The sequence below is a fragment of the Lepisma saccharinum genome, chromosome 3, assembly GCF_977018435.1.
Source record: "Lepisma saccharinum chromosome 3, izLepSacc3.1, whole genome shotgun sequence".
Taxonomy (NCBI): Eukaryota; Metazoa; Arthropoda; class Insecta; order Zygentoma; family Lepismatidae; genus Lepisma; species Lepisma saccharinum.
The window spans coordinates 111,449,109-111,469,780 of NC_139231.1; the positions used below are offsets into that span (position 1 = coordinate 111,449,109).

General features: G+C 36.0%; 1 protein-coding gene across 1 annotated transcript; it reads right to left on the bottom strand.

Annotated features, from left to right (window-relative positions):
• Positions 1 to 1,717: 1,717 nt before the first annotated feature.
• Positions 1,718 to 19,855, bottom strand: LOC145985305 (DNA damage-regulated autophagy modulator protein 1-like). Its single transcript, XM_083119156.1, has 7 exons — positions 19,722 to 19,855; positions 15,766 to 15,838; positions 14,957 to 15,078; positions 14,142 to 14,365; positions 12,493 to 12,631; positions 2,795 to 2,946; positions 1,718 to 1,973 (listed from the first exon to the last, which is right to left on the bottom strand). The coding sequence occupies exons 1-7, from the start codon at positions 19,780 to 19,782 to the stop codon at positions 1,899 to 1,901; spliced, it is 846 nt and encodes a 281-aa protein (XP_082975282.1). The 5' UTR covers positions 19,783 to 19,855; the 3' UTR covers positions 1,718 to 1,898.
• Positions 19,856 to 20,672: the final 817 nt, after the last annotated feature.

Below are 20,672 nucleotides of genomic sequence, written 5' to 3' on the forward strand. Positions count from 1 at the left end.
AGAAAAACAAGTTGTAAATGCAATAACTCTGAGACCGACACATCCTTCGTAGGTACTAATCAGAAATTGGCAAATCGATATTTCATTATCTAACTCTTCTGACCAATCAGATAAACTTACATCGAAGTAAACTATATAGTACTTATTATAGTTGCTAAGTTAGTCAATATAAATAGCAACATCTTGGATTATCTTGGATTATTAATTTGAACAATCAATTGATATCAATAATATTCATAATGAATGAATATGATACATGTGTTTTGGTTTTCTTATTTTGTAGATTGAATTGTTTCGTAAATATCAAAGTATAAATGATTTTGCTTGATTGGTTTGGTACACATGGGCAAACGGGTGTGCAGTGAAGTTCCTATTCTAAACTTTTGTTTGTATTAGACACGATATCTTTGTTTTGCCGATGCTTTGTAATATATTTATGGACGCAAATTTAACGAATATGTTGATGAACATTTAGAATACTACACTTCAACTTGAATGTTAGTCGAAGATCTTACGTATCAACAGAATAGTAGGCTTTCAGTCATTAAATGTTATATTTGTATTGTGAACAGTTTCTGAATGGTTGTTGGGTGTTAATCGGGTTTGAGGACCAATAGAGAGTTATCTATCGTATTCAGGGATCTTTCAACTCACCAAATTCAATGTCTGTTGCTTGAATAGTCTCGAAGATACATTTTTCTTAAAATTAATAATTACGTTGTTATTCAATTCATTTACTGCTACAGACAGATGGACGAGAGAATCAAAATAGTGCGTATCGTGTTACACTAAGATTAAAAAAAAATACACATTGACTTTAATTACTTTGCGATACATCGATAAATTCGGTATATTGAGCGTTGCATCTACCTAGGTAGCTTCTCCCAGGTCTATCTATTCAGCCGTTTATGTCTACAGCTCTGGGAGGTGCCAAGGAAGTAAATATAGGCGGATGCTACAGTACCGCCGTATTAGGATACTCTTTTAAAGTCACCGTCTCGGTATCCGAGCGCATCCGATTGAAGTCCCAGCCTCGACGTGGGTGTTATCTTAATCAATTTCAACGAATTGTCGCTCATTCTCCTCACCGTAATCAGCCAGAATTGCCATAAAAAGATACGTATAATAGGAAACGTACAACCACACTGAAATATTTCCCTTGTATGTAGAGTAAGAGTGAAGAAATCGATAGAATGAGAAAATGGGGAGCGAAGGAGAATGAGAGAGAAGGAAGTGAGAGAGAATGAGAGGAAAATAATCGATAGAAAGACAGAGACTAACAGATAATCTCGATAGAAGTAGAGAGAAAGTGAAGTAATAATAACACTGAGTTAAGAAAGGAATAGATAGGTATAGAGGGGAACATAGATTACACAACTGTAAAGCTACAGAGAGAATATACGCAAGAGAGAAGTAAGTGAGTGAGAAAGAAGCAAGAGCAAAGAGAGAGAGAGAGGGGGGTAAGTGAGAATAAGAGAGAAGAAAGCAACGGAATTAGAAGGGCAAGCGAGCGATGCAAGAAGCTGGAGAGAAATGAAAATAAGGGAGGTGTAAAGAGAAAGAGAAGCGATAGTAACCCAGAATTAGGGAAATAATGTAAGTAGAGAGGTATTTAGAGCTTAGAAGACATATTACCCTGATCCTCTGGAAGTGAAAAATTGACTGCAAATTTCAGTAAGAAAGAATACCATTTACTTTTCTACATTGAACATACACATTTCCTGAGACAATTTATTTCAAAATTAATACAAGAATGTAAAACAAGACAATTAAACTCTCAGCTCTCACTTTTCATCATCATGAAATGACAGCTGAAATACAAGAAAATGAATCGAAGTTGTGGAGAACGCTTCCTGTATTGAGATGCTCCAGGTCGGGGTTGTTAACAAAGATGACAGTTACTGTTGATGTAATTTATGATCAGAAATTCCATTTTTAAAATTTTGCTCGACCTCTTGACAAGACATGTTGAACTGTAACAAAGATAATAAAATGTATTTTTAAGTGTTAACGAGTATGTAATTTTATTCTTAAGTTTGTTGGTATCGGTGGAAATTTTACATTTAACAAACAACTTTGTAAGAATCTTTTCTATTTGAGGTTGAAACATATAATTGTAAATATATTTCTGTTTTAAAAATGATAAAATTATGTGTAAATACAAAATAAAGTTCTCTTTAAATAAATACTTATACCACTATATATTATATAGTTCCAGTCACGGACAAGGATGTAGTGATCGTACTGAATGTAAATGGAATCGTTATAACTCAAAGTGTCATGACTACAATCCTGTGTATGCATTATGAAATTACCACCGATAATGTTAGAGGGCACAATATTGTAAGAGTATACCTATTATACTGCTTTCCTTACTTTTAGTGCCTATTATCTTGCCTATTTTATACACTCTTAGTGCCTTTTTAGCTGCCATTTTGGGGTCTAGTTCTACTAACCATTTCGATTGGATGCTATGGCCTATTTTACATCACTTGTCTGTAACTTTTGGCTAATCGTGATGATCAAAATGAGTGACGATATTATGAAATTGTTGAAGGAACACTCACAAAGAACACCAATGCTCGGGCCGGGATTCGACCCCGGGGTCCCTGGCGCCGTAGCGCCCTGTGCTAACCACTACGCCACGGAAGAAGTCGACTAACAAACCATTTTATTTAGCATCAGTTACACTCTTACGTTATTATAAGCAAATGGGCATTTATTGGACAGGCTGAAGTATAGCAATGCCATGTTACTCACAGTCAGTCATTTGGGGAGATATATGAAGACTTACCTGAAGCCTCTGAAGACGCAGGGATCCAAATTGCTTGCAGAAAGTTGCAACCCATAGGCAAAACGAGAAAAGGCAAATCCACTCGCTTACAGCACTTGCAACGTGCATCTCATATTCTTCATCCTCAGGCGACCATTGGAGCCGATTCTTTCCTGTAGAACAACACAAAGTACATAATTATTTCCAAAGGGTATGGGTTATTACTAGTGTTTTAAATTCAATTCTATAAACTGTAAGATCAGGATTATTATTTAAAAGATTCTCCGGGGAAAATAACGCCTCCCCTCAAATTCCACACACATATGGCTTTTATTTTCGGTGGATAACAGTAACATTGCTAAACTTTCGTTATGCATCTATTCGTTGAGCAGATAATAAGGTTACACTTCCAGAATATATATATTAGATATAGATAGATAGACAGATCTAAGAGATTGATTAGGAATAGAACATTGCAGGAGGAATACCATCTCATCTTATGAAACTAGTCATCAACGAGGGTATCCTTTCAAAGAACGTATTTTATTGTTCTACTTATTTTTATATTGTTAACGTTAATATCTTTGAATCCACACAATAATGTTTTCAATAAATCATGCGTGAGCGTGTCTGTATATATACGCGCACACACACATATATGTACAGACACACGCACAATAAATATATGTATACATTGGACATTTTAACGGTCAACATCCTCCATAAATGACCTCAATGCTGTCGTATGCCGATTGAACTTGAACGCCAGACCTGGTTATTAAATGTTGTTCGTTATCAGTCTGTGCATTGTTCCTGTCATGTATGTCTAAAAAGTCATAGCCGTTCTTCGTGACGAGACTTCTTTCATTTATACCAATATGTAAGTTGTTGTACTTGTTCTGTTACTGTGTTCCGGAATTATACACTTTTGTTTGTGTTACAAATACTGTCTTATTCTTAACTCCATTTTCTGGATTACGGAAGAACTGAAAGAACCCAAAACCCAAAACTCAACAATGGCGACGAGGATCTTGGAAACTTCATTTGATACTTACTTCTCGTAATTTTACATATTTCGTGTGATTGTTCTTCAAGCTGTCTGTTGGAGGTAAGAATCTCTGTACACAATGCAAAACTTGTCACAATTTTCTGAATTCTGCAGGGAGCAGGAAAGTATTAAACAATACTTCGATAGATTGTGAAAAATGTAGGACGGGCTCTAGATATGGAAGTGGAAAAGGAAATGATAGACACTTGCCATAGGTTAAGGAAACTTCCCTATCAAAAATCAGCAGGTATTATTGTCAAGTTTATAAGGCGGGCAGACAAAGAGAAATTTGTACAAAAACGTAAGGTTAAAAGGAATCTTAATTGTATCCATGTAGGATTTTCTGGTAATGACAGTGTATATATTAACGAAAGCTTAACACCACTTCGTAAGACCATATATGGTCAAGCAAGAAAAATAAAACGAGAGAAAAATTATGCATTCTTGTGGGTCGACAGTTCAGGTACGATTAAACTAAGAAAAAGAGAAGGCGACAGAAATGTTTTTGTTTTAAAGACAATTGAAGATATTACTAAATTGGCATGACTTTAAATGGCTTCCCCAAATGACATTTCCATTTACTATCTAAATGTTAGAGGTCTAAATACAAAAACACAAGAGTTTTACGTAAATAATATTGTGAATAGCTACGATATAATTGTTATTACTGAAACTTGGTTAAATAGTGGTGTATACAGTAATGAATTGTTTGATGATAACTATAATGTGTTCCGACATGACAGGTTAGAAAATAAGAGAGGAGGAGGCGTATTCATAACAATATCTGGTAGTGTTAAGTTAAGAATGAAAACAAATGATTCGGTGGTTCATATACTAAACTCAATAAATGATGTTCTCAACTTGAAGTAAAGGTATGACCGAAACCAATAACTATTTTTCAATATATTATCAAAATGTAAGAGGAATTAGAACTAAATTAGATCAAGTATACAGGAGCATATTAACCGCCAACTACGACTTTATATTGTTAACTGAAACTTGGTTAAATAATAGTATTTTTGACAGCGAATTTATAGATGATAAATACCTTGTTTTTCGTCAAGACAGAAATTATAGAAATGGGGGTGGTTCATTAATAGCTATCTTAAATTGCTTCCGTGCTCAACAAATTGAATTTAACATTGACAACGTACAAGTGGTTTGTATTAAGGTTGTAATAGACGGAAATGTTTACATTATTGTCTCAGTATATTTTCCACCAAATTCAAAAATTGAAACTTATGATGATTTTTTTGTAAAATTTGAAGATGTCATTAATTTCAACCCTTATAATATTATACTTATTGGTGATTTTAATCTACCTCTTGTAACTGGTCCAGATTATGATCTACTGGAAGGTGATCGTATTTGTTTAGCATTAGCAAATTTTCTTTCTATGTTTAATCTCCATTCTTCCAATAGTATTAGGAATGGCAATGGAAGAACCTTAGATTTAGTATTAACTAATTTAACTAATATTAATGTCATTAGATCTACTGATACGATTGTACCTGAAGATTACCATCACCCTGCATTGATTGTCGAAATTGTAAATTCTTTTATAAAATTCAGAGAAAAGATCAGTGGCGTACCCACTTATAATTATTCAAAAGCGAATTTTCTTGGCCTATATAAGGACCTGGAGAAAGTAAATTGGGATCAAATAATTAAATATCATAATCCAAATATTGCATTATCACAATTCTACTCATTACTAGATGCAGTTATAAGTAGGTATGTCCCTAAAAGGAAAAGATATAAAAGATCATATCCAAGCTGGTTCACATCTGAAATAATAAGAACTTTAAAGAACAAAGAATATTATAGGAAAAGGAAGAACTTATCCTATTATAACAACATTATGTTTATAGAGACACGTAGGAATTTAAAGAGTATGATAAGTAAAGCATACAAGTCTTATTTGAGAAATGTTGAAGAAAATATCACTGATAACTCAAAGATGTTTTGGAATTTCATTAAAAACAAAAAGAGAAATTTAAGTAAACAGAAACAAATGACTTATGAAGCCCAAAATCTTGAGTCCAGCAAGGAAATTGCCGATTCCTATGCTAAGTATTTTAACAGTGTGTATTCCTCTTCTCCCTCATCATATTCAATTCCTGAACCTTCCTATACTGAAGTAACTCATTGTCTTAACATTCACTCAGTAACTAATGATGATTATAACGAATCTGTAAAAAAATTAAAATCGAGTAAATCTAGTGGTGCGGATCAAATTCCTACTTATATATTTAAAGCTTGCGCTGACGTATTACGCATACCACTTTGTCATATATTTAATCAGATATTAAAAACCCAAATATTTCCCGATATTTGGAAAATTAGTAAAGTAATCCCCATTTTTAAATCTGGTAATGCTTGTGATGTAAAAAACTATCGACCTATATCTCTTATATCCGCTCCGTCTAAGATATTTGAACAAATTATTTATAAAAAAATATTTAACCATGTCAAACCATTTATAACTACAGAGCAACATGGGTTTTACCCGAACAGAAGTACTACAACTAACTTGATCACATTAACCCAATTTGTTTTTGACTCATTTAATGAGGGATCCCCAGTAGATGTAATATATATTGATTTTGCCAAAGCTTTTGACAAATTAGACCATTCAATTTTGCTTCAGAAATTATCAAACTTTGGCTTTTCCATAAGTTTATTAAAACTAGTAGCTTCCTATTTAAGTAATCGAACCCAATTTGTAACATATAATCAGGTAACCTCTTTTCCGTTTATTGTGCACTCTGGCGTACCACAGGGTTCAAATTTGGGCCCTTTATTTTTTCTATTATATATTAATGACTTACCACGAACAATTAAATACTCCAAGTGCTTATTGTTTGCCGATGATGTAAAAATATACAAGAGAGTAAATCATGAGACTGACTGTCTAGCTCTCCAATCCGATTTAAATAAATGTTGCGTTTGGTCACAAACAAATAAGCTTTCTTTTAATGTCAATAAATGCTTTGTACTTTCTTTTGCTCGACGACATATGAGATACACTCACAAATATATAATTAACAGTAATTCTTTAAGTAGAAAAAGCATTACCAAGGATTTAGGAATATGGTTAAACAACAAACTCACCTTTGATACTCATATTGAAAAAGTAGTTAACGACTCTTATAAAATGCTTGGCTTTGTTTTAAGAAACTCCAAAGATTTATTTAATATCAACTCTTTAGTATATTTATTTAATAATCTTGTACGAGCAAAATTAGAGTACGGGAGTACGGTATGGAACCCATATATCTCATGCCATATCAATAAAATTGAAAAAATTCAGAACAAATTTTTACGACATATTTACTACAAAAAATACAAGAGATCTTCATATGCAGATCGCATCTCCTATATTAAATTACTAAATGAATTCTCATGTGATACACTTCAACGAAGACGCGAAACGGCTGACCATATATTCCTATACAAACTTGTCAATGGTATACTTGAGTGTGAAAATCTTATACAGCTGATAAACTTTAACGTCAATTATAAGGTATTAAGAGTAAGACAACCATTTTACTGCAATAAATCAAACACAAAATTCCATCAAAATTCTCCAATCATTAGATTATTAAGTAAACATAATAATATTGTCCCGAATGGAATTGATTTGGATTTTGCTTTTAATATTAAAAACTATCTATATAGTTTAAACAACATATTAGATATAATATACAAATAAAACAGATCTAATTCTAGAGTGATTTATTTATAGTCTCAATTACAATTTATAGCTTTCCAAATTTTGTATACATATAAACGAATTCAAATTTGAACTTTTGCTTTGTATTGATTATTCCTGTTTCCTATTTAAATAGTGCTATTCGTATAATTTCTTTATTCTTCTCAAGCTTTTATAGTTTGTTACTTGTTTATGTTTTGTTTCTTCTGTCCTTTAGTTTTCTCCTCTGTTCAAAATTTGTAATATGTATATGTATGTAATTTTTTGTATTTGTGTAACTTTTGTATTTGTATAACTTTTTGTATTCATATTTATCTAATGTTTTGTGTAATAATTACTATGTGTTTGCATCATGTATTATATATTTATGTAAACTACACTGTATATAGCCTATTGTAATTGGAGCATTCGCTCTGTTATAGGTGATTGGTTAATAAATAAATAGATTCGAGTATTTCTGCAAAGCTTCAGACATTACCGATGATAAGGCTAAACATGTTCTATTAGCAGCAATAGGGCACAGAACGTATGCTGATTTATACAATCTCATACAACCTAAATCAATATCAGAGCTCAGTCTTGCTCAAATTCAACAAACATTGATCTGTCATTATGAGCCCAAGAAGAATCTCGTACTTGAAAGGCATAAGTTTTTTTCTTATTAAACAGAAAGATAATCAAAGCATTCCTGATTTCATTGTGCAAATCAAAGAGCAAGCCTCAAAATGTGATTTTGGTGATCTCATTGATTCAATGTGTCGCGACGTATTTATTCTTGGTATGAGAAGTGTGCGCGTTAGAAATAGACTGTTATCAGATCCAGATTTGACCTTGAAAAAGGCAATAGATACGGCCATGTATCTCAACGATCTAGAATTAAATGAGGGAATTGTTAACCAAAGTCGCTCAAAGAATACTGTGGAACATTCTGAAACCCCGACTGAATTCACTTCGCAAATCCAAAACAGGTACAAGGGCAATCTTCGAATGAACATCAGACAAAATAGACCTGATACAAGGAATATTGGTAACAAATCAAACAATGATTCTGGTGAACCGTGTGATAATTGTAATTCTTTTCATCCTAACGGGAAATGCCCAGCTTTCGGGGCTACTTGCAGATATTGTAAAAAGAAAAATCATTTCTTGACAGCCTGCAAGAAGAGAGAATATAACAATTCTAGCAAAAACAAATTGGTTTCTAGCACAAACATTGTGCTTAACACACGTATCAATGAAAGATCTATCAATGTTTCAGCTAATTCAAAACCGACGATTGTACCAAACAATCACAGCAATTTCAAACATATAATCCGAGAATCATCCATTGATTTTTCAGATTTTAATGTGCCGTGCATTCCCATAGATCACAAATTTGCAGATATTCAAGAAGAAAAATCTAAGAACGAATTTGTTGATTACAGGGCCGCTGGTATCGAACGTAACGCTCAGTGTCCAGAAATTTTCACTACTTTCGTTTCTGAAGAAAGTGAATCTGTTTGGCATACACAGGGATCGTTGTTTATCGAATTACAAGTCAACAATTCTAAAATTCCATTCCTAGTGGATACAGGTTCTGTTTATACTTTAATTGATAGTAGACAATTTGATTCTTCATTGCGAGGTTGCACTATACACAATTTTCCTATCATCTTGAAAGCAGCAAATGGTAATAATCTTGGTGTTTTAGGAAAAGTTAACATTGAAGTTGTATTTCAAGGAATAAAACATAACTTAGATATGATTGTTGTAAAGACAAAATTGAATCGAGCGATTATGGGTTTGTCTTGGATTGATATTTTCATGCCTGAATGGCGAAACATTTTTGTTTCACATGTTCCTCAGATGGTTGCAACTACTGTTGAATCATCAGCAATAAAAGGAACTGGTTGCGAATCTAAGGAAAGATTTTCCTATACCTTTTGATGGTGACATGTCCAAGTCGATCAAGCGCTTCGAGATAGACTTGTCATGGAAAGACGACGCTACACCAGTGTTCAAGAGATATTGCGACGTGCCGTACTCGCTTAAGGAACCAGTCAAGGATGAATTACAGAAGTTGGTTAGTGACGGAGTCATTGAACCGATCAAATCATCATCGTGGGCTTCTCCTCTTGTTGTTCGTAAGAAAAACGGTGAATTAAGGCTATATGTGTCCTACAAGAACACTGTAAATCCGCAACTTAGGACCTTTTCAACAAGATGGTTGGTTGCAGTTGGTTCGTTTCATTTGACCTTCAAAGGGCTTACCTTCAGTTACGCCTATCTCTACAGGCTCAGAAGGTCCTTGTCTTCAACACGGAATTCGGGTTATTCAGACAGTTGAAGCTTCCCTTCGGAGTAAACTCAGCCAGTGCCATTTTCCAAGCCACGATGGAGCAGATATTGATGGGTGTAGACAAGGTTTCCATTTTCCAAGACGACATTTTAGTAGGAGGACTTACTCTTGAGGAGTGCAATGATAACGCACGAAATGTGCTGAATCTTTTCTCCGATTATGGCGTCCGCATAAATGAACAAAAGTATGTGTTCTTTGTGCAAAATGTGAAGTATCTGGGCCATTCTCTTTCACAGGAGGGAATTCGTCCTCTGAAAGAAAACATTGATAAAATAATTCAGTGTAAGCCACCCACTAATGTTGGCGAATTGAAGTCATTTCTCGGTATGGTCACGTATTACGCTTCGTACCTGCCAAACCTAGCTGACTGTGTTTTATGATTTGTTGAAGAATGGGGTGCGCTGGTCATGGACAGATGTTCATCAGAAAGAATTCCAGGATGTCAAGGATCTGCTATCTAAGGACTTAGTACGTACTGTATATGATCCTTACAAAGACTTATACCTCATGTCGGATGCATCTCCTACCGCTACGGGAGCAGCCATAATGCACAAGATAAACGGAGTGCTAAAGCCTATCATGTGTATGGCCGGTACTCTATCCGCTGCGGAAAGGAACTACACTCAATTAGAAAGGGAATCACTTGCATTAGTCCGTGGAGTCAAATACTTTCACAAGTATCTCATTGGACGACATTTTGTTGCGTTCACCGACCCGAAACCTTTATCTCACCTGCTGGATCCTAGAAGTAACCTGCCTGCTTTAGCCATCAGCAGAATCAACAGATGGAAGTTAGTATTGGAAGAATATGACTTCAAAACTGTTTACACGCCTCATGTTGAGTTGGCTGATGCACTGTCTAGAATTTGTGTTGCAGATGATCCAGTTCATGATTATTATGATGATTTCGCAAGTCAGTTGACAGCTGAGCCGGTTGTCCTTAATCTTATTGAATCTTCGGTGTTGACGCGCATTTCGCTGGAATCACAACGTGATCCTGAGCTTTCTAAAGTCTTCGAATATGTTCAAGGGAGATGGCCACAATTCATCGGGAGAACAAAAGGTCATCCTCTCAGAAAAATATTCGACAGGCGATATGATGTCCACATACAGAAGGGATGTATTTTCGTGGGCGAAAGACTGGTCGTACCTGAATCTTGTATCCAAAGTGTCCTAACTCTGTTGCACAAATTCCACCAGGGAACATGCAAAATGAAGGAAATAGCTCGTTCATCGTTTTTCTGGAACACGATGAACGAAGATATTGAGAGGGTTACGTCTTTGTGTGACACATGTTTGCGATACAATAACAGGCCCAACGTACCGGGTACCGCATTCGAAACGTGGCCTATTGCATCGCAGCCTTTTGATCGTGTTCATTTTGATTTCTTCCATTTCTCAGACATGAATTTCCTGTTGCTGGTTGACGTTTATTCTCATTGGATATCTGTATGGAGAGTGATGAATATGCAATATGACACCATGATTGCTTATTTAGATGAATTTTCTTCATTTTGGATATCCGAAAACCTATTTTACAGACAATGGCCAACCATTTGCATCTTCAGAGCTCAACTCCTATTGCTCAAAGAGGAATATCAAGCTTCTTCACTCAGCTCCGTACACCCCCCAATCAAATGGTCTAGCTGAAAGGAATGTTGGGGTGGTGAAGAACTTACTAGAAAAGAACTTTTCAAATCGTTCATGCATCACGTTGAGAGAGATGGACAAGTTCGTTCTTGAGCTTTTAGGCAGATTAAGGAATACTCCAGTGCACGGATATAGTCCAGCAGAACGTTTGCTTAAGTTTCGGCCAAGAACAGATATTTCCGCTTTTGACACGTCAAATGGTTCCAAGAATCAGCCTATTAGTCCCGTTCCGTTTATGCCGGGGAAAAGGTACTTGTGGAACGTCACAAGAAACAATTCAGCCATGGGTCCAAGTACAAATTCGGAGAAATTGTTAAATTGATAGGCCGGAAGATGGCGAAGGTGATTGTAGATAATGAACTGATTGTTGTTCATCTCACGAAGATCAAGAGGTATCCCGACAAGGTTGGAGAAGACACCTTTGTCCGAAATCAAAGTCGACCGCGCGGAAACAACCCAATACTTGTTAGAGAGGAGGACTATCTCCCAGTACCTGCTACTGAAGATCTAGTGGAACATCCAAATGCGACCTGCAACAATCAACCGGTTAGGAGACCACAGAGACCAAGACGACCGCCTGACCGCTATGGGCAAACTCCATGAAACGGGAGTCTCTTCAGCCGAAGGGGGGAGAGTGTCGTATGCTGATTGAACTTGAACGCCAGACCTGGTTATTAAATGTTGTTCGTTATCAGTCTGTGCATTGTTCCTGTCATGTATGTCTAAAAAGTCATAGCCGTTCTTCGTGACGAGACTTCTTTCATTTATACCAATATGTAAGTTGTTGTACTTGTTCTGTTACTGTGTTCCGGAATTATACACTTTTGTTTGTGTTACAAATACTGTCTTATTCTTAACTTCATTTTCTGGATTACGGAAGAACTGAAAGAACCCAAAACTCAACAAATGCTCTTCGGTTTTTCCTACATATTCGTATGTGTTTTTTCGTGCGGACATTGACCACTTACCTTTGAATTTACTGAGAGATTTCATTGCAGTAACAAATGTGATAATCATTGAAACTGTTGATATCGTTGCAAACACAGTTCTCAAATTGGCAGTGAATTTTGTGACGTATTTAGGACCCAATGAGTAGTCGAAAACCACCTAAAAGAAATAAGAATTACGCAACATTAGTTTCGTTGATTCTTATGTTAAAGTACACCAATTAAGTTGAATATTTTTATACTTTGGATTCTTAGTGTATTCAATCTAGGTATGAGCCAAGTCTGACATCAAGTGCACTCTAAACTCACACTCCCTTTCACGTGTTACACCCGTTGGTAATTGCTAACGAGGCTCTGGCGTCTCTGTGAGTCCAGCCACAGCCAGTTTATCCTCTGTGAAGTTGTGTTATGTCCTTGAGCAACTTCCTATCATTAGAAACAAAATAGATGTATATCAACAAAGTTCACAACTTCTCGACTGGTCGTGGAATTTGAGATGCCTGGGAAGAAAAGTGAATGGAAGTAGAAGGGAATATGTAAATTTGAAAATAGATATTTTTTCGTGCTACAGACTATATTTAATAATGAAATGCATGTCAGTATAATTAAAGTAATTAATAAATATTATTGTCATTTATTAAAATTTGTTCCATGTGTTAGTCTGAAGCGAATTAAAATTATACGAGATTATAGCAGACAGTATAAAAACGGCGGGACTTCCAAGTTAAATATAATCTTGCTCAATGGTCCATCGAGATCACTTGATTTGATACTATGTCAATCAGCGAGCTTCAGCTCATAAGTAATTTCATTAATCCTGAACACTACTAACACTTGTCTTCAAGAAATAGTTTGCCAGTAAGTATTTCTTTACAATTTCATGTAAGCATAACCACGTGAATTCCGAGAAATTGTTCCTTTCCTCTTTGATATTTCTGATATTAGCTTGTTCTTAAATGTATTGGTCGTGGCTGTAAAGCTCATAATATAAGGTTGCACAACTTATGTACAGTAGGTAGGCTTTACTACATGCACTGTATTCCTACGCGTATGATTCATACCGAACTGTCATTCGAATAACCAATACGATTTCTCAAAAACCACGTGAATTTGTTTACATTGACTTCACTCTTACAGCGAACGGAGAATAGTTGTAGATATGGTGGAATCACAGTTTTGATTTCAGGAGTAATTCACATGTGAAGAGTAAAGGAATATCTTACTCATATATGTCTTCATGCATTATTCATTAAAATCACAATAACGTGAACTAGTCAATAGTTTAAAATGGTTTTTATTACTATCTTAGCTACTACTGCACCAAATGTCATTAATTTGTAGCGTTCATGTAAATCTTACACGGAAAGAATGTTGAACCGATAGCTCTGACAAAAAAGACAAACCTTTGCATGTTGAATAAAAATGGGTAGGAAATGAAATTTACATAAATAAAAGAGACATTTCTAAAAAGATTTAAAACAAAACTAGAAAGAAGCTTAAAAACAAAATAAAAATAGGTTTAAATATAACAGGAAGGCAATATGGGGGAATGTAAATAAAGAAGATTGGAAATAAAGATTGGCAAAGAGGAAGCAAACTATGAAGTGAAGAAACTAGGGTAGATATAAATAAAGCGATGAAATAATAGAACAAATGGAAAAATTACTTGCCTGAATCAACATGTAAATATCACCCGCTGAAAACCCAACGGCGGCAAACAAGATGTGTGTAGCAAGCACATGTGTAGATTGACATATTCCAACCATATTAATGGAAAAAAAGAGAGCCAACCCCGCATAGAGACCTAAAGAATTCTGCAAATTCAAGCGAGGATTGTGCGCTGTTCTTAGAAATACCTCCAACTCGCGGTAGTGAATATAAACCAAAATGACACCTGGAAAAAGAAGAGGAAATTAACTGTGTACTAACACCTCATTGCTGTATTTCTTATTAAGATGATTAACGGAAACGTTCCCACTACGTGAACTTGCCCCCAGAGTAGCCGGACAAGGAACATGGAAAACATTCCCAGACTCTCATTCATACAGAGTTCCTAATTCCATATGCTCCCGAATCAGTTTAACATCTCAAACCAGATAGAACTCATTTACAAAAAAATTGTGCATAAGTTCAATTGTGAAATTGAACTCTATTCAATCTTGGTACTGTTTTGTTTTCTTTAACACTAGTTACAGTATTGTTTGTTTTCGGTTTAAAAAGACTTCTGCTGTGCTGGAAATTCCTATTAACAAAGAAAAAAACAGCACCCATTATTTGGATAAAACCTCCAGAAAAAAAATATAATAGGTACAGAACTTGAAATGAGAATGGCACGTTCAGTCGGCACTAGTTCATCTTAAACTTTTTCAAATTTGAGTGTTTGCTTGCAAAACTATCATTAACTAATCGTTTAGTTTCTGGACAAATAGTAAGGATATGTTCACAATTTAGAAGAAATTAACATTTTTACAGAACATTAACTTACCTAAACTGCAGAATACATTCAAAACAAAGGAAAACAAACAGCTTTCTGGTGGCGTGGCACCTGCGTCGCTAATGTAGGGGAAAATTGGTTCAACGTGTCCTTCAATGACTGCAATCGCGTAGCTGAAATTAATTACAATAATTAGTATTGACATTATTTGAAATAGAATTTAAGATATGTGTGTGCGAGTGTGTACATATATGTATATTTGTATGGCACTATTTTATGGAAAAGAAGGATCATCATAAATTTGTTAGTGATACAAGTGAATTACGTACAGCGAAGCAAAGTTATTCACAAGAATTACTAAAAATACTGTGCTATATTCATAAATGATCATATATACATTCTTTGATATCTCATACGATTACTTTTTATTCTCAAGCATGACAAAGGTGCAGGAATGGCGAATAGCCAGGCAAAAAAATCACTATGCGTGTGCTTGGTGCGTGAGAAGATTTCTAATTGACTCACCATATACATTCGTGTTCTGCAGGTTTAAATTGGTGCATATCAAATACCACTGCGTTCAGATGTCATCATAAAGGTATCTGCAATAACGGATTTTAATTTGGAAAATGATTGATTAATTTTGTGTTTAAGTCCACTTTATGCACAGTAAGGCTAATCGGGACTTGACGTACAGTTTAAAGTGGGATCCGAACCACTATGTGCCTCCACAGGGTACCGAATCCGGGATCGCTTGTTTAAAAGGCGGCTGCGCTACCACTGCGCCATCGGGGAGGCAAATTTGGAAAATGAGTACACTGATTTATGATGAAATAAAGTAAATGAAATGTACAACTTACGTAATACAAAATCCAACGGGAAAAACCAGTGACTGCAACAGTGGGATGAGATACAACTTACTCCAACGCTCGTCTGAAATTTAAAAAGAAGAAAGTGATGAAAGTAAATAATGTGTACGTGAAAGCATAACATTATTTATTTCTACCTTAGTTAATACAGATTCAAATTTTGTTCTTGAAATATGAATTCATTCAAAAGCATTTGGGTAAAATTTTGTATTGATGACTTTGCTTGTTTTCTAGTTCTCATACATATTAATGACTTAATCCAATTATATCTATTACAAGTAGCTAGGCAATAACGAATATGAAAACAAATCTTGTGAAAGCTCGTTTTGAAGCTCAGTTTATGCTGGATATAAGTTATTCGGGACATGCCATACAGTTTTAAGTTAATTCATTTGTTCTACTTCATAATTCGTTTTTATCCCACTATTTATTTATTTATTGAGAAAATTTCAGATACAGCACGTAGCAATTTTGCACCGAAATCAGTAACAATGAAGAGATAAAAAAAAGAACTAAAAGAAAAATAACAAAATAAGACAAAATATTAATATAAAGAAGACAAGATAGCACAATTAAATATTATTTGGCAACATATATTCTGATGGTTGACCGAAAGGCGTACTCTGTGAAAAATACATCAGCATTTGATGGGAGGCCGTTATATTGAGTGAGAAGTCTGTGGAAGAGCGATCTTTTTTGAATTTCTAGTCTGGACTTTTTTGTGTAAAATAGATTTGTGTTGCGTGTTGAGCGCATAGGCACTCGAAAGTGGAATTCCTGGAGGAGCGTGTTGCAACGGATTTTGCCATTGACAATTTTGTAAAGATTCCTAAAATCATTCAGTAAACGGCGCTGATAGGGAGTCTGTAAGTTTAGAAAGGACAGGAGATGTGGTGTTGAAATATTGCGTAATGAATGAACCCTGTAACGAACTATGCAAGGAAGAAGTTAAGAACAGAATCGATTCTGGAGAGCTGATTGGGACATGACATGGACCAGAGGGGAGAGCAGTATTCTATTATTGGGGAAATGAATGATTTGAAGTACAAGGTGAGTGTTGAGATGTCACTAACTTCGGTGAAACGATTCAGCAAACCTAATAGACGCATAGCCTTTTCTGTCCTGCCTGTAATATGTTCTTGAAATGTGACTTTTTGGTTGAAAACAATGCCTAGGTCTTTATGAGAGGATACTGCTTTCATGTTATTGCCAAAGATGGAGTACGAGGACTTTAACAGGTTCTTTTTGAAAGATAAGGTGAGATTGAGATTAGTACATTTTTCAGGATTTAATATAAGTTTCCATGCTGTCACCATGAAAAAAAGTTGTTATGTCATTCAGGAGAAGATGAGTATCGTTGTAAGTGAAGATTTCTCTGAAAATCTTACAGTCATCTGCAGAAAGAAGGTGAGGCGGCTGTGAGATGGTCGGTAAGGTCATCGACGAATAATATGAACAAGAGGGGTCCTAGAACACTGCCCTATGGTACTCCACAAAATTAGATAGAGTTCCTGGAAGGACTACACGTTGTTGGCGATCGCTAAGGTAATATTTGAGCAAGTTAAGAAAGATACCATGAATGTTGAATCTATTGCATAATTTGTGAATAAAAAGACGATGACTGACAGTATCGAAAGCTTTGGCTAGATCCAAATATATAACGTCCAGTTGTGAATTGTTTGAAATACATTTCATAGCATGTGAGAGAAAAACAGACAGGTTCGTAAGACAGGAACTACCAGAAAGAAAACAATGTTGATTTGAACTTGGTACGGAGAAAAAAAATTATATAGCCTGTCTTTGATGATTTTTTCACAAATGATGAACAGAGGAGAGAGTAACGAGATTGGCCTATAGGAAGAAGCAAGGTTTTTGTTGCCACTTTTTTCAATGGAAGTGATGTTAGCTTGCTTCCAAGCGGTGAGGAAAGACGCCCTCCGAGAAACATCTATTCAGAAGAATGCAGAGGAGATAAGAAAGGGATTCCGCAGTTTTCTTCAGGAAGATGATGTTGATAATGTCCTGCGCTAGGGCACGGTAAGCTGGGAGAGACGACAATAAACTTCTCACTTCATCGGTTGTAGTGGCAAGCTTTGTTAGAGAGGAAGAACAGACTGATATTACGTTTGGCAACGTTGCAATGGGGAAGGCGGACAGAAGTTACCGTGGAAATAACCATTTGGGAGTTCAGACCTTCGGCCACCTTTCGCACCTTCACTATTGTGTGTAATTTCAAGAGGAATTCTGCTGTTGTTTCTTCTCGAGTTTATTAGGTTGAAGAAGTTCTTTGGATTTTCCTGGATTTTTGCATTGATATTGTTTATGTATTCTTTGCATTTGTTTCGGAGAAGGTACTTTGAGTGCCGTCGAAGAACAGCGAAAGTATTGTAAGTGAAGTTCTTCCAAAGTTGGCAGGCTAAATTCTTGTTAGCCAATACATTGTGCACTTCGGAGTCGAACCAACTTGGAAATCGGCTAGATGCTATTCTTTCCGAAGGGACAAGGTCGTTCACCGTTGCATGAATGGCAGCTGTAAATAGCTCACCTGCATCGTCGACTGTTCTATCTTCCAAAAGGCCCCAGGGGAAGCAGTCGAGGGTACGTCTTATCTCCTCCCACGGCGCCCGGTTCCACAGGTGGCGCTTCTTCTGGATCGAGTGGCGATGACCTCTTTTAGTATATGGGGGGGATGAAAATGGACACGTCCAAACTATCGTGGTCAGAACTGAGGAGCTTACGCGGCGTAATGTTTATGTTGTTCAATGTGGACACTATATACTGTATATTACTGTCCTTCCTGGTGTTGAATAAATTATGCTGTCTTAGTACGAGTACACCTGGATTAAAGACAAACTCAGAGAGAACACTGAAAATTCTCGAAAAACGGGACGACGATGAGCGCAACTTCTACTAGTTGCCGCCATCTTTAATATCCATAGTAAGGATAAGGATAAAAGGTAATAAGATAAAAATGATGAAACGATAATCACCAACACACATGGTTAGAACACAACAGATGATTATATTCGCTGTGTGTCCAGACACCAGAGCCTCGTTAGTCTGCAAGAATGCAGTCGTGGGTGTGCTACATTGAAGAAAGATTGACATGTGGTCACCCTGTACACCTCTGTTTAAAGTGGAATCCAGACCACTGCGCATTGTGCCTTCATCTAATCCGGAACACTTGATGGTAAGGCGACAGTGATCCGTCTAGAGTGCTGTAGGAAAGTACTGTATAGGAAAAAGGTAGAATTTTTAAAAGCACTGCTTATAACGCCCAAGTTCACACCTGAAATTTGACTAAAGTAACACGAATATTGTTTATTGGCTAAGTGCACACGTTTTAATAACAAAAGTTAGTTTTCTTTTTACATCTATTAAAGAAGTATGGTTTACCTGTATTTGTAGTACTAATGTCTTCATTATAATAAAAAAATAGTGCAAAGAGCAGCTTTCAAGCAAAAATATGAACAAGGCCAAGGTTGTTTTTCACCTTGCGCACAGATAGGCTAATAGGGACTGAACCTACAGTTTAAAATGGGATCTGAACCATCATGTATCTCTACGAGTTCGAACCCGGGACTTCTTGATTCCAAGGCGTCAGTATTACTATGCTTTAGGTAAAACCCTGCAAAAATGTGCTTAACACTACCAGATTGCAATAGTGTATAATATATATCAGACAAGAAGAGACATCATAAAATTACAATGCTTTGAAATTACATGTAAAAACAGTAGTGTGCTGATAATTGTCACATAGGAAACTTCCAGCAACATGTATGTAAGCATAGGTTCAGTAACTGAATGCGTAGTATTAGTCCTGGATCCAGCCTATACCGCCGTAGAAATATTTAGGTTCAGTCTCGATTAGGCTAAAGAGGCAAGAGAGACTATAAGTAAGACGTATACAGCAAATAAACGAAACGCTTCATTGCTTATCCACTTACCCTTAGGCACTGGCTTCACTGTCCCATTGTTGTTGTCCATCGCTGTTGTAGACAGGAGCATTGTTGGGCCTGGCGAACAATACAACGCAATAGTAGTTCACGTACCATGACGCAGCTTCGCTTGAGAAAAACGTGCTAATTACAGTCGTGGGAGATTTAAAAACTGAAGATGGAAATTCAGCTAAAAATATAAAAAGCAACAAGAGTCTTGTACTTTCTCACGTCATTATTCAAGGACGAACTACGGCGGAAAACCCTCAGAAAGTTGGCTTCATTTTAATTTTAATTGTAGAACTGTTGTATAATCTCTGTAGTTGTATTTTGTATAACTTTTCTCCATCTTTTGGCTAATCGCTACAACGAGGATGAACGTTAGCGTACGCAATAGTTTTTTCGCTAGGACTGGAATCGTATAGGTTGATATTACACAGCTGCATAAAATATTTGTAAATTGCCATTTTTAAGCTTTGTTTTAAAAGTAGTTAAAAAAAATGGTTACCTGGAGTTATTTTCAGGAAAGTTTGGTTTCTCCACTTGGTTTTTTCCCGAGTTCATTACTTACTACTTTCATTTGAATTTTTTAAATTATTTTTTTCAAGATTCCGGGAGAGGCTGTAGCAGTGGCGTGCCCATGATTTTCGAAAACAGGGGGGTTAAGGACACATTTTTAGTAATCAGTCCTCATTTTGCCAGCATTTCCTGCCTTGGAAGTTAATTTTTTATGAGTACTGAGCCAAAGGCGGGGTTATGACCCCCACCACCAACTTCCTTTGGGTACGCCACTGGTTGTAGCTCCATCTGATCAGCGAGAGAAGAGGGGAGACGAGAGAGAGAGACAGACAGAGAGAGAGAAAATATAGACAAGTCGGAAAGGAATTAAGAGAAAAGAGAGAAGGAAATGTTAGAAAATATGGAAAGAAACGAAATAAGAAGATAGAAAGAAACGAGAAA

Bases quoted from the DNA above. Each gene is read 5' to 3' on its own strand.
- LOC145985305 (XM_083119156.1), bottom strand. From the start codon at position 19,782: ATGCTCCTGTCTACAACAGCGATGGACAACAACAATGGGACAGTGAAG. The intron at 15,079-15,765 runs GTAAGTTGTACA...AATTAATTTCAG, and splicing joins CCCGTTGGATTTTGTATTAC to CTACGCGATTGCAGTCATTG. The intron at 1,974-2,794 runs GTAAGTCTTCAT...TCTTTGTTACAG, and splicing joins TGCGTCTTCAGAGGCTTCAG to TTCAACATGTCTTGTCAAGA.